The following is a 15,163-nucleotide window of genomic DNA, read 5'->3' on the forward strand; positions in this document are numbered from 1 at the left end:
GTCAGGTTAGACTGAAGAAGTCACTTGGATGAGTGATGAAATGTTTATCCCATTGAAAACGCTAACTTCAGATTATTAGATTATTCTGTTATTATATGTTACCTTATATATGTAATCAAAGTAGTTGAATTAGAATACTGCTGTAGATCACATTATACCCTTTAATATAGAGTGTGTGAGCTGTATGTAGTTTAGTTCTCATTATACTTTTGAGTTAACAGAACATATTCACATATTAGTTCATTAGATAAATGTGCATCACTCTGTATCCTTGATCTGCTGGGAATGTGTTACACTGTTTTCTTGACATGCTTAATTGTTGAATCATGAAGAGAAGGTTGTAAGCAGGAGACTCTGTGTCTAAAGACAGGGGAGATAGATAGACCACATTCCACACCCCCACCTTACAGAAAGCAGAGAAACAACTGCCGAGGTCATAACTTAGGCGCTGTAACAGAGAAAAAATGTGATGTTTTGGCTTTTACGACTAGCTGGGGGCCACTAGAGACTATAAAAAGCTGAGCAACCCGTCACCATTTTGAGACATGTGCCTGACCCTCTGGTAGCATCTCTCCCGTCCGGACGTTGTAATGCTCTTATTGTTGAATTGTATGGAAATAAATGATTGTTGATTGAGTATTTATACACCGAGTATTGTCCTTCCTTCAGCCCAAAGATTCAAAGAATTGGGAGATTTCAACAACTTGGTGCCGTGACCCGGATCTTTGGTGTGCTGAGGAGGTGTAGATTTGGCCTTTGGTGAGATCGTGGGGCAAAGTGAACAGAGGACCGGTCCAAAAATAAAAAGGTAAGCACAGCCTGTTGTATTATAAATACCAAATGTGCATATTGGGCTTTCCAAATTAATCTGTTCGCTGAGTCACATGTATTTTCACAGTAAATTTGTCGGTGTCTGGTTTTTGGCGCAAGATACTAACAACATAAGTTGAGGCTGAATTCCAGTGTGTTAAATAAACTGCTTCTACCGAGATACTAATAACATACTACGTTGGACTAGTTGCAGTAAACTGCTTCTACCGAGATACTAATAACATACTACGTTGGACTAGTTGCAGTAATCTGCTTCTACCGAGATACTAATAACATACTATACTACGTTGGACTAGTTGCAGCCACTTTACCTTCCACATTTAATTTTGTCTAATACTGGCTTCTGTAGCAATAATACATTAGAATTTATTCTGAAGACGCGGCCATTAGTCCAGTACATTGAAGTCGAGGTTTGTTTATTTTGTTTATGGTGTCAGTGACGTCCTGGCTTTTGCCGGCTATGAAATAGAAGTTGATTTAAGGAAAAGCAGATGCTGGCTTCACGGTGCAGTTGAACGCTGGCAACGCGAGAGCGAAACACGTCCGTAGGTTTGGTTTATGATACGGCGTGTTCCGGTGGTGCGGCCGTGAAGTGCAGTAGTGGTTGGTGCTAGTTTTAGTACATTTGATAGAGGTTTTGACGGTGGTTTGTGGCGTCAGTCGAGTATAAAGGGCTGCGGTCATAATACAAAGTAAAAATTTAGTACATAGCAACACCTGGTTTATGATGTCAGGTATAACTTCGGGGATGCAAGCATCACTTTTATGATGCGACTTTGCCCCGTGGTGGCGGTCATAGGCGCAGAGAAAGGGGTATTTTGGTCTATGGTGCAGTGTGCTTTAAGAAGATCTAATAGTTGAGCTCAGAGGTTTCTGTGTAAAATTCCCGCTGAGGAAAAGTGTTGTGGGTGAGTGTGAAAGCGCGCTCTGGGTGAGAGAGTGTGTGTGAAGCTGCGAGGCGCGCTCTGGGTGCTGTCTTGTGGGTAAAGCGCGCACTGAGTGAGAGTGTGAGTGAGGCGCGCTCTGAGTGTGTTTTTTGTGTGGAGTGTGAAGCGTGAACACAGTGACAGTGACGGTTGATGTGTTTGATTAGGAGGACATTAGAGCAAATACACATTTTAGGATCAAAGGTTGATGCCTAGTGTACCTGTGGAACATTTGCCCTAGGAGTGGCGACCCTCCTGTCCGTGGACGCGTGGCCAGGACCGGCGTCGTCTGGGTGCCGAGGTGGTGACTTGGGGAGGTGAGGGCCCCCGCATAGCTACGGAAATAACACTGGAACGGCCGTGTAATCACGGGTTCACATTTATTCCGGACTAGAACAAGACACATTTTGCGAACAAACATTGAGTCTAGATTAGTAAAGAAATATAAAAAGGTTGAATTCCTCGTTTCAGTGGTTGAAATTGTTGTGTGCCTGTCCCCTGACAAGTGTGAAATTAAAATAAAGAGGGAATTTGGAGCCACATAGAGATAGACGGGCATAATTGGGTGTATTACTCTGTGGTGTAATAAAAATAAAAAGGAGAGATAGTAAGAGGTGTGCAGTGGAGAATTATGGAGGAGTACAGAGAGGAATGTGTTGGGAGACTGGCGTACAGTTTACGCTGTCAAGGTAGGCGTGTTGCCTGCTTATCGGTTTAAAAGTGATGAAAATGAAATTAAAATAAATCTCTTAGTGTGTTAATACAGGAAGCTGCGGACCTGGACCAACTGCCCCCACAAGCACAGCGGCCGAAGCAAAATTATAGGTAATGGGAACCACACCCAGCACGAATCAGCAGCTGTGAAAAAGACAGCAGCGAGGAGAGAATTAGAGGAGAAATTAAGAGAAGTTTTAACACATAAAATTGGGGCCAACGGACTTGTGGAGGTTGGGAAGGCGTCCGGAGCATCACAACAAAAAGGTGAAACAAAAACACACACAAGCAGAGAAATCTGAGAGAAAGGCTCCTTTTAAGGTAACGCCTAGTTTGAGAAAAGATAAAATTAACCTGCTTTTATACAAATGCACATACACGCAATGAAGAAACAGCTTACACTCATGAACACGTGAAGATTTTCCAGCAAGGTTAAAGAAAAATTAACATACTTAAATGATGAAGTCTATACATTACTGACAAAGAAACCCTCTGGGTTGCAGGACAACAATTTAACTAAAAAAAAAAAAAAAAAAAAAAAGGAACACTGGTCTAACCAACCAGGCAAGACACAACAAATTTAGTGGTTAAAAGATTCAAATTGTGACATGTTTTCTGTTGATTGATTAATAAAAGTGATTACTGAATGAAAGAAAGTTCCTTTTTTGGGCTTTTAAACATGATCTTAAGAATTTTAACATATACCGGTGTTGTCCTGTCAACTTGGTGGGTTAGGAGTTGATTATATCGGGAGACAAAAAACAAAAAAAAGGGGGAGAGAAGGCTGACACAGGGCCTGGCCCCATTGTCTCCCCTCTGAATAACACAGCCAACACAACAACATTTTCCTGTTCGTTTGTTTTTGTTTTTTGTTTGTTTTTGTTTTGTTTTGTTTTTGTTTTTTCTATACATATTTAATTACAGGCTGCTTTGCCGGCCCTGAAAGCCGAGGCTGACTGGACTCCTGCTCTCCCCCATACGTGACACTGACCAAATGCTGCAACAGCTGGACCCACAACAACGACCTGAGAATGTCAACAGACCTGCAGGAATGTGATCTCATGCAGCCGAGACGGAGAGCACTAAACCTAAGGCCTGTTTCACTACACGGGGGAAAATTCCCAGACTGCGTCAGCTGACAGAGCTGTAAAGAGACGCCCGCCAAGCCCGAATGAAAAGTAAGGCCGAGCGAAAGAATGCTGACCTTGATAACTTTGCATTCACACTGTGCAGGACAGTGATGGACCAACACGGATGATCGGGTGGCGAAAAAGGGCGTGACCGAGACAAGAGGAGTAACTGAGGACAGAAGGCACCTCAGAATGGACAAAAACACAGAAGAAGATGCAGGTTTCACCTGCGGTGAACATCGACACTGGAGAAAGGACTGCCCTAATTGGGGTCAGAACCAGGACGGACTGAATTTTGAGCAGCAGCAGCAGCAGCAATGGTCGCAAACAAACTGAAAAGGAGGGGGGCAGTGGTTTACCCAGAACACCAGAACAGGAAAGTGATGAACAAACACACACACACACACACACACACACACACACACACACACACACACACACACACACACACACACACACACACACACACACGTCTCCAAACACACAGATTCAGAATGAAGTGAAATACACACATAAACACGTGCACTCGTTGAGTGAGAAATGACACACACACATACACACACACACACACATTGGAATGCTGATTCACTGAGAAGTGATGCACACATACACATGCACACGCTTGTGCAATGAAGAGTGATCCACACGCACACACACATACACGCTGATGCAATGAAGAATGCTTTGCTTATGCTGATATGCAAAATGCTGCACACAAACATCCCAATGCATAATTTTTATGAGGAGCCATTGATTTCCATTGATTACTTAGAATGTGTTATATGTCACCCAGAGGGCATTTATGTAGATTTTAGGAATAAGGTCTAAAAAAGTTTGGTTATGAAAACAATGTCTGTGCGTGATGTCTGTTTATGGCTCAAGGCCTTGACTGAATTCTTTGCTGTGCTTCACACAGCCCTGATGAGGAACAGTGGCACAGAGTGAAAATGATGAATTAATAGTGTAAGTTTTAGGTCGGAGTACGGCATTTTCTGTGATTGAGTTTTAATTCAAGGAGGAACAAAAGGTGTTACAGCACCTGAGGTTCTCATTCCCACACAATATTGTCCCGGCAGGAAGCAAAATGTTCCTGTGAATTTCTGGTTGATTGTTTGGTTTTGTTTAGCGCTAGCTTGATTTTATCAGTGAGCTTTGGCTTGTGTTCTTTCTCGTAAGCGAGAGAGGGATAGTTTTATGCTTGGACATGTCTGCAACGGGCCCTAGTTTGTGTTATTTTAGTAGTATTTTGTTGGTTATGTCTGTTTTCGTTTTTGTTACAGTGCACTGGAGAAAAAACATCTGAGAGGTGTGATCCACCGGTGGTGATATGTTGATATTTTGTGAGTTCATGATTTAACAATCAGCTCTTTAAACAAGGCCTGAAAGATTGAAATTTAAAGCGCTATAAAATATTATTACTGTAAACAGTTGCAAAGTGTGCTTCTCCATGATTGTAATTGGCTTGGGAGAAATTCACTTATAGGGAACACTGATCTAAAAGGATTGCACCGAGTCAATCCGGCCCAAAAAACAACAAGGAATTGTTTTCCTTTAAAATGATGACGTCATCTTGCTGGTGATGGAGGCTCGAATAGGTTGCGCGGGAGACTCCATTATCAGCAACATCTGGTATGAATGTGTATGGAGGTATGCATGCGAATGGACTGTGATGGACTGACGACTAAAAGTTTTGACTGACTTGATACTGAGACAATGACTGCACCCACTTTAGGATTAGTAAATGCCAATAAACAATTCATAAACAATTCACCCAGCCAACAAGAGAAGGGTGGATGCTTCGCTTTGTTTTGTTTTGTTTTTTCAGGAGCAGGAGGATAAGAGAGACTGGAGGAGGAGACTCTAGCTTCACATAAGTTTGAACTGCAGACTTAACACTGTGGTTGCTGATTTTGAGTTACTGATGTTTGCATCAAGAAAACTGTGCTATATTAACTGTGTTTTGATTAAGGTATCATGTTATATTATTGGGAATGCCAAATGCTACAGTGGAGAAGACTTTTGATACCACTCATGACTGGAATATGTTACTATTAACCACAGCAGGCCACTGTAAAAAGTCAATTAAATTTTATAGAGGAAAATCGCCAAAATTGAACAATACCTATGAATGACTGGCCACATTCAGAATAGAGATATGCAATAATAAACATTGGTCCACATGATTTAGGTTCTCACTTGAAATAGTAAGTTATTAAATGTAGAATATAATCGACAGGGACATTTGATAGGATGTGGTACTGCAAAAGAACAAGAGCAAAGTAAATAAAGAAAATATTGTGTTTAGTTTGGATAAATTCAAATTAAAATGTACCATTACACTCAGAGGATCAATATGGAATAAAACATATGCAAAATTTGTAGGAAGTACATGACTGATAACTGTTCTGTCCTGAGCGTTTGTTTCTAGAGCACCCACTTGACCACACCAACAGTTTCTCGCCACCGAGGAGGGGTACTTGCAAAAAGAATAAAATAAAAATCTGAGTTTAACAAAACATTTTAAATGTAAATATCAAGATTACCTTTCTTTTTCCATGAAATGTGCTTGTGGGCACGCCAGCCATTTTGAAAAGGTGGGCAAAACAATTGGCAAGGCCACACCCCCACACATGTGATATAATTTTAAAGGTACTGTTGCCCTCTCTAAGAAACATCAGGAATTAGAGGAGTGGCAAGTAGAGTATGCGAGCTACAAGCAAAAACTAAAATGTGTACTACAGTGTGCAAAAATGAAATACTGGGTCATTAGGGGGTCATGAGGGACATTTATAAAACTAAAAGTCCCACTAACCTTAAAGTGCACTTGAAAAGCCCACACAAGAAGGTTAACCTAGCTTACCTAGAAGACCTCATCAGGGGGAGCACACTCCCCCTCCTTGAAGAGCTCACCCACTCAACCCGCATCCCCAGAAAACAGCTAACCCCAGATAAGGCAGCGTGATGTATCCCGAGACAACAGGACTGGGACATCTAAATAAAGGTGTGAAACAATCGCCTTCAAAAGGTTATCAATTCACTTCAACCAAAATTAGGACCACACGGTGCGGCAAGAGTTACAGTTTTTTACAGTCGCTAACAAGCGTTTGTCCAAACAGTTGTCACATTTGCAAAACTCTAAACACAATTAGCACAGCATCGGTCTGTTGTGGCCATACCAGTCACACATTTCATGTCGTGTTCACCCAATATGCAGTCAGTGAACACATTTCCACAATGCTTACATTTTCTTAACAGACAAGCTATACCTCCCAGCAAAATCATGAACTGTTTTTGTAGTATCTACGAATGTTAACACACAACATCCCACAATAGCAAAAACAATATCCCAAACCTTAGATACAGTATAAAAACCTCTGCTTCTGCAATGATATGTCGGTGGATCCGACATACCAGGCGGTTTTATCCCAGGTGCATCGACTTGGATAACATCAGATGTGATGTTGATGAAAACATGTGGCCTAACCCTGAAGATCGCAGAGATTAGATGCAAATCTTTTGCCTTTTTATAGCCCCCCTCCCCCTCCCCCCCTTTTTATCTTGGCTTTTTGCTGTTGTTTTTTTGTTCAGAATGCTCTTGTGTGTTTCATGGATGTTTTGTTCACTGTAAGCAATACTGTAAAACTTTCTCTGTCCTATCATACCGTGTTTCTACTGTACCTCCTGTGGTAAACAGTAAAGAAACAAAAACTTGTTTGCTTATTACTGGAATGCTTTTGAATGTGAACATTACTGTACATGTGGACATACAGTTACCAACCAAGACATTTCTGGTGTCAATATGGTGGATTGCATGTTTCGCATGCAAATACCTGTGAAACTGAAACATAAATGTCTATGCAGTTTTTGTAATGTCAATGATAGCCAGTATTTTGAAACCTGGTGTACTTTGATTGACTGCATGTACCTTGTGAAGTGAAAACAAGTGTTATTCTTTGACAGACTAATTTCATTTTGAGTCAGATTTATAGTGTTTTTGTACAGTTAGTGTGTGCAGAGAAAGATGTGTTCTAATTTTGAAATGAGGAGTTAGTATATATTTAACAAAGTGTATTTTTGGGAAGGATATTATCCATTTGGCCAATTGTGTTTTGTAGGTGTGGGTCTGTGTTAAGAGTTTAGAAAAGGTATCTGAAGTATGGGTAGGCGCTTGTTAGCGACTGTAAAAAACTGTAACAGTTATTAGTCTCAACACCCAAGGATAACCAGAAGAGCATGACTGATATGATGGAACTGGGATTTTGTTACACTTAATTTTTGCAAAACACAAATAAAACTAAATTGAAACTAAGGATTTTCAGAAAATAAAAACTAGACTAAACTAGCAAAGAATTGGTAAAAACTAATTACAACTGGTAAAAATTGAAAATCTGGAGTCGAAACTAAATAAAAATAACAACTAATGGAAATGGCGAAAAGTTTAAAACCCTGGTGCAGAGATTGGCAAATCTGACCAGGAAACGTTATAAAATGGATTGTCAGGATAGTCAGCGTTAAAGCCACTTTTGACAGTCCAGACTAGGATGGCATTGGACATCTTCGGGGCAGAAAAGGGTTGGTGTGACCAAGGTGTGGTTTGGCTTGTTGTATGTACATTTCAAAATGTTACAGCTCTGGATGGACCAGTTACCAGATATGATGTCACTAACCTTCTCTTTTAAGTGTCTAGCTCCAATGAATTGACACATGGGAGTGTGTCAAAAAGGGGGAGTTGAGTCCGAACATCAAACAATGGTGTTATGAACATTTTATGACTTTATTTGTGTGTTTAATAATTTAGCTATGGTAAAACTTAAGCTTATAATGTGGTAGACTTAGAAATGGTTCATTAATTTTTGATTTCTTTTACACACACATAGATTATGATTAGAATAGGTTCTGAACATAATATTTTAAACCAAATTTGAATCATTAGAACAACAATGGATAACAATATTAGATTATCAAGGCTAGGGAGAGAGGTGTTTTGGTTTTCTGTCTCTTGCAGAGAAAGGAACAGACACCAGACGGGGACACGGAGATGTGAGGACCCTTCACAGCAGAGACAGATGTAGGGACTGCCGAGACAGCAACTGGGGTCAAGTGTCATGACGTTTGGGCTCCTGGAGAAGATGGATCCCACAAACACAGCAATAACCATGAAGGGGTTGGCGAAAACCAGGAACACCAGACCAACGAGGTTCAAGAGGCTCTTGGCAAAAAGGGGGACACGCCGGTGAACCCAAAACACACAGATCCTTGTTTGAAATCGGGGCAGAATAATCCCCAGAACTGTGCAATGACTAAAGGGTGGTCTAACCCCGGAGGTCGAAGAAAGAAGCTGAGAATCACCCAACTGGAAGACACTGGTAGCTGCAGCAATAAAAATAAAGGTTAAAAGCTCCTTAGACAGAGGTTCTAGTCTAAGTACATTTGAAAGGTATAAGGTGGCATTAAAATGGGAGTGGAAAACTGGAGCACCAAAATAAAGCTGTGGGAGAATTGGGGAGTGATGGGAGTGTCATCTGTAACTGCTGTTATGGTTGTAAATCTAACTTTGCTTGCATCTGAACTGCGTGAACACAGAGGTCATCCCACATATGGTCCACCCGTTAAAGGGGGACAGAGGGCCTCAGGATCAAGAAAACCTGGACCTTGCGACCCTGGAGTGCATGTTGTAAGTGATCTCTTTCAGAGATCAAAAGGGGGAATTATTAGATTATTCTGTTATTATATGTTACCTTATATATGTAATCAAAGTAGTTGAATTAGAATACTGCTGTAGATCACATTATACCCTTTAATATAGAGTGTGTGAGCTGTATGTAGTTTAGTTCTCATTATACTTTTGAGTTAACAGAACATATTCACATATTAGTTCATTAGATAAATGTGCATCACTCTGTATCCTTGATCTGCTGGGAATGTGTTACACTGTTTTCTTGACATGCTTAATTGTTGAATCATGAAGAGAAGGTTGTAAGCAGGAGACTCTGTGTCTAAAGACAGGGGAGATAGATAGACCACATTCCACACCCCCACCTTACAGAAAGCAGAGAAACAACTGCCGAGGTCATAACTTAGGCGCTGTAACAGAGAAAAAATGTGATGTTTTGGCTTTTACGACTAGCTGGGGGCCACTAGAGACTATAAAAAGCTGAGCAACCCGTCACCATTTTGAGACATGTGCCTGACCCTCTGGTAGCATCTCTCCCGTCCGGACGTTGTAATGCTCTTATTGTTGAATTGTATGGAAATAAATGATTGTTGATTGAGCATTTATACACCGAGTATTGTCCTTCCTTCAGCCCAAAGATTCAAAGAATTGGGAGATTTCAACAAGATGAACAGAATCAACCTTTTGGTAAAATCCTTAGAAAGGATGAAGGTGACACAGTTGTTGTGGTGTGTGCTGTCGTTGTAGTTGAAGCAGCTATTGTTGTGGTTGATGCAGCTGTGGTTGTAGTTGGTGCCTTAGATGTTGTAGTTGCAGCAACTGTTGTTGTAGCTGTTGACACACTTGTTGTGGTTTGTGCTACAACATTTGTAGTTGGTGTTGTTTTGGTTGTGGTAGGAGCAGCTGTTGTTGTTGTTTGAGCAGTTGTTATAGTGGTTGGAGCACCTGTTGTTGTGGTTGATGTTACGGCAGTTGTACTTGGTGCCTTAAATGTTGTAGTTGCAGGACCTGTTGTTGTTGGTGACACAGTTGTTGTGGTTTGTGCCACTGCAGTTGTGGTAGGAGCAGCTGTTGTTGTTTGAGCAGTTGTTATTGTGGTTGGAGCAACGTTTGATGTGGTTGATGCGACCAACGTTGTTGCTGGTGTCTTAGATGTCGTACTTGCAGCACCTGTTGTTGTGGTTGGTAACACAGTTGTTGTGGTTGGTGGTGCTGCGGTCGTGGTTGGTGGTGCTGCGGTCGTGGTTGGTGCTGCTGCGGTCGTGGTTGCAGTACCTGTTGTTGTTGGAGCAGCTGCTGTTGTGATTGATGCCACCACGGTTGTAGTTGGTGCCTTAGATGTCATAGTTGCAGCACCTGTATTTGTTGTTGGGGACACAGTTGTTGTGGTTTGTGCTGTTGCAATTGTGCTTGGTGTTGTAATAGTTGTAAGTAGTGCAGCTGTTGTCGTTGTCGGAGTAACTGTTGTAGTGGTCAGTGCTGCTGTGGTTGTTGTTGGTGCCACTGCGGTCGTGGTTGCAGCACCTGTTTTCGTTGTTGGTGACACATTTGTTGTGGTTTGTGCTGTTGCAGTTGTGGCTGGTTCCACTGCGGTTGTGGTTGAAACAGTCTTTGTTGTTGTTTGAGCAGTTGTTATAGTGGTTGGCGCAGCTGTTGTTGTGGTTGATGCCACCGCCGTTGTAGTTGGTGCTTTAGATGTTGTAGTTGCAGCACCTGTTGTCGTTGTTGATGGCACAGTTGTTGTGGTTTGTGCTGTTGCAGTTGTGGTTGGTGGTGTAATAGTTGTAAGTAGTGCAGCTGTTGTCATCGTCGGACTAACTTTTGTTGTGCTTGGTGCTGCTGCGGTCGTGGTTGGTGCTGCTGCAGTCGTGGTTGCAGTACCTGTTGTTGTTGGAGCAGTTGTTGTTGTGGTTGGAGCAGCTGCTGTTGTGATTGATGCCACCGCCGTTGTAGTTGATGCCACCGCCGTTGTAGCTGGTGCTTTAGATGTCGTAGTTTCAGGACCTGTTGTTGTTGTTGGTGACACATTTGTTGTGGTTTGTGCTGTTGTAGTTGTGCTTGGTGATGTAATAGTTGTAAGTGGTGCAGCTGTTGTCATTGTTGGAGTAACTGTTGTTTTGGTTGGTGCCACTGTGGTCGTGGTTGCAGGACCTGTTGTTGTCGGTGGTGACACAGTTGTTGTGGTGTGTGCTGTCGTTGTAGTCGGAGCAGATAGTGTTGTGGTTGATGCAGCTGTGGTTGTAGTTGGTGCCTTAGATGTTGTAGTTGCAGCAACTGTTGTTGTCGCTATTGACACAGTTGTTGTGGTTTGTGCTACAACAGTTGTAGTTGGTGTCGTTTTGGTTGTGGTAGGAGCAGCTGTTGTTGTTGTTTGAGCAGTTGTTATTGTGGTTGGAGCAACTTTTGATGTGGTTGATGCGACCAACGTTGTTGCTGGTACCTTAGATGTCGTACTTGCAGCACCTGTTGTCGTTGTTGCTGATGACACAGTTGTTGTGGTTTGTCCTGTTGCAGTTGTGGTTGGTGCTGCTGCGGTCGTGGTTGCAGTACCTGTTGTTGTTGGAGCAGTACCTGTTGTTGTTGGAGCAGCTGCTGTTGTGATTGATGCCATCGCGGTTGTCGTTGGTGCCTTAGATGTCATAGTTGCAGCACCTGTTGTCGTTGTTGATGACACAGTTGTTGTGGTTTGTGCTGTTGCAGTTGTGCTTGATGGTGTAATAATTGTAAGTAGTGCAGCTGTTGTCGTTGTCGGAGTAACTGTTTTAGTGGTTAGTGCTGCTGTGGTTGTTGTTGGTGCCACTGTGGTCGTGGTTGCAGCACCTGTTTTCGTTGTTGGTGACACAGTTGTTGTGGTTGGTGCTTTAGCAGTTGTAGTTGGTGCCTTAGATGTCATAGTTGCAGCACCTGTTGTCGTTGTTGGTGAGACAGTTGTTGTGGTTTGTACTGTTGCAGTTGTGGTTGGTGCCACTGCGGTTGTGGTTGAAACAGCCTTTGTTGTTGTTTGAGCAGTTGTTATAGTCGTTGGTGCAGCTGTTGTTGTGGTTGATGCCACTGCGGTTGTAGTTGGTACCTTAGATGTCGTACTTGCAGCACCTGTTGTCGTTGTTGCTGATGACACAGTTGTTGTGGTTTGTCCTGTTGCAGTTGTGGTTGGTGCTGCTGCGGTCGTGGTTGCAGTACCTGTTGTTGTTGCAGCACCTGTTGTCGTTGTTGGGGACACAGTTGTTGTGGTTTGTGCTGTTGCAATTGTGCGTGGTAGTGTAATAGTTGTAAGTAGTGCAGCTGTTGTCGTTGTCGGAGTAACTGTTGTAGTGGTCAGTGCTGCTGTGGTTGTTGTTGGTGCCACTGCGGTCGTGGTTGCAGCACCTGTTTTCGTTGTTGGTGACACATTTGTTGTGGTTTGTGCTGTTGCAGTTGTGGCTGGTTCCACTGCGGTTGTGGTTGAAACAGTCTTTGTTGTTGTTTGAGCAGTTGTTATAGTGGTTGGCGCAGCTGTTGTTGTGGTTGATGCCACCGCCGTTGTAGTTGGTGCTTTAGATGTTGTAGTTGCAGCACCTGTTGTCGTTGTTGATGGCACAGTTGTTGTGGTTTGTGCTGTTGCAGTTGTGGTTGGTGGTGTAATAGTTGTAAGTAGTGCAGCTGTTGTCATCGTCGGACTAACTTTTGTTGTGCTTGGTGCTGCTGCGGTCGTGGTTGGTGCTGCTGCAGTCGTGGTTGCAGTACCTGTTGTTGTTGGAGCAGTTGTTGTTGTGGTTGGAGCAGCTGCTGTTGTGATTGATGCCACCGCCGTTGTAGTTGATGCCACCGCCGTTGTAGCTGGTGCTTTAGATGTCGTAGTTTCAGGACCTGTTGTTGTTGTTGGTGACACATTTGTTGTGGTTTGTGCTGTTGTAGTTGTGCTTGGTGATGTAATAGTTGTAAGTGGTGCAGCTGTTGTCATTGTTGGAGTAACTGTTGTTTTGGTTGGTGCCACTGTGGTCGTGGTTGCAGGACCTGTTGTTGTCGGTGGTGACACAGTTGTTGTGGTGTGTGCTGTCGTTGTAGTCGGAGCAGATAGTGTTGTGGTTGATGCAGCTGTGGTTGTAGTTGGTGCCTTAGATGTTGTAGTTGCAGCAACTGTTGTTGTCGCTATTGACACAGTTGTTGTGGTTTGTGCTACAACAGTTGTAGTTGGTGTCGTTTTGGTTGTGGTAGGAGCAGCTGTTGTTGTTGTTTGAGCAGTTGTTATTGTGGTTGGAGCAACTTTTGATGTGGTTGATGCGACCAACGTTGTTGCTGGTACCTTAGATGTCGTACTTGCAGCACCTGTTGTCGTTGTTGCTGATGACACAGTTGTTGTGGTTTGTCCTGTTGCAGTTGTGGTTGGTGCTGCTGCGGTCGTGGTTGCAGTACCTGTTGTTGTTGGAGCAGTTGTTGTTGTTGTTGGAGCAGCTGCTGTTGTGATTGATGCCATCGCGGTTGTCGTTGGTGCCTTAGATGTCATAGTTGCAGCACCTGTTGTCGTTGTTGATGACACAGTTGTTGTGGTTTGTGCTGTTGCAGTTGTGCTTGATGGTGTAATAATTGTAAGTAGTGCAGCTGTTGTCGTTGTCGGAGTAACTGTTTTAGTGGTTAGTGCTGCTGTGGTTGTTGTTGGTGCCACTGTGGTCGTGGTTGCAGCACCTGTTTTCGTTGTTGGTGACACAGTTGTTGTGGTTGGTGCTGTAGCAGTTGTAGTTGGTGCCTTAGATGTCATAGTTGCAGCACCTGTTGTCGTTGTTGGTGAGACAGTTGTTGTGGTTTGTACTGTTGCAGTTGTGGTTGGTGCCACTGCGGTTGTGGTTGAAACAGCCTTTGTTGTTGTTTGAGCAGTTGTTATAGTCGTTGGTGCAGCTGTTGTTGTGGTTGATGCCACTGCGGTTGTAGTTGGTACCTTAGATGTCGTACTTGCAGCACCTGTTGTCGTTGTTGCTGATGACACAGTTGTTGTGGTTTGTCCTGTTGCAGTTGTGGTTGGTGCTGCTGCGGTCGTGGTTGCAGTACCTGTTGTTGTTGCAGCACCTGTTGTCGTTGTTGGTGAGACAGTTGTTGTCTTTTGTGCTGTTGCAGTTGTACTTGGTGGTGTAATAGTTGTAAGTAGTGCAGCTGTTGTCGCTGTCGGAGTAACTGTTGTAGTGGTTGGTGCTGCTGCAGTCGTGGTTTGTGCCGCTGTGGTCATGGTTGCAGCACCTGTTATTGTTGGTGGTGACACAGTTGTTGTGGTGTGTGCTGGGGTTGTAGTTGAAGCAGCTATTGTTGTGGTTGATGCAGCTGTGGTTATAGTTGGTGCCTTAGATGTTGTAGTTACAGCAACTGTTGTCGTCGCTGTTGACACACTTGTTGTGGTTTGTGCTACAACAGTTGTAGTTGGTGTCGTTTTGGTTGTGGTTGAAGCAACTGTTGTTGTTGTTTGAGCAGTTATTATAGTGGTTGGAGCACCTGTTGTTGTGGTTGATGTTACGGCAGTTGTACTTGGTGCCTTAGATGTTGTAGTTGCAGGACCTGTTGTTGTTAGTGACACAGTTGTTGTGGTTTGTGCCACTGCAGTTGTAGTAGGAGCAGCTGTTGTTGTTTGAGCAGTTGTTATTGTGGTTGGAGCAACGTTTGATGTGGTTGATGCGACCAACGTTGTTGCTGGTGTCTTAGATATCGTACTTGCAGCACCTGTTGTTGTGGTTGGTGACACAGTTGTTGTGGTTGGTGGTGCTGCGGTTGTGGTTGGTGGTGCTGCGGTCGTGGTTGGTGCTGCTGCGGTCGTGGTTGGTGCTGCTGTGGTCGTGGTTGCAGTACCTGTTGTTGTTGGAGCAGCTGCTGTTGTGATTGATGCCACCGCGGTTGTAGTTGGTGCCTTAGATGTCATAGTTGCAGCA

General features: G+C 43.3%; 1 protein-coding gene across 1 annotated transcript; it reads right to left on the reverse strand.

The window, feature by feature from the left end:
• Nucleotides 1-2,820: 2,820 nt before the first annotated feature.
• LOC308399353 (uncharacterized protein) lies at nucleotides 2,821-14,800 on the reverse strand. Its single transcript, XM_080886575.1, has one exon. The coding sequence runs from the start codon at nucleotides 14,470-14,472 to the stop codon at nucleotides 9,952-9,954; it is 4,521 nt and encodes a 1,506-aa protein (XP_080742701.1). The 5' UTR covers nucleotides 14,473-14,800; the 3' UTR covers nucleotides 2,821-9,951.
• Between the last annotated feature and the right edge of the window lie 363 nt (nucleotides 14,801-15,163).

This window comes from Rhamphochromis sp. 'chilingali' (genome assembly GCF_963969265.1).
Source record: "Rhamphochromis sp. 'chilingali' genome assembly, chromosome: 7".
NCBI lineage: Eukaryota > Metazoa > Chordata > Actinopteri > Cichliformes > Cichlidae > Rhamphochromis > Rhamphochromis sp. 'chilingali'.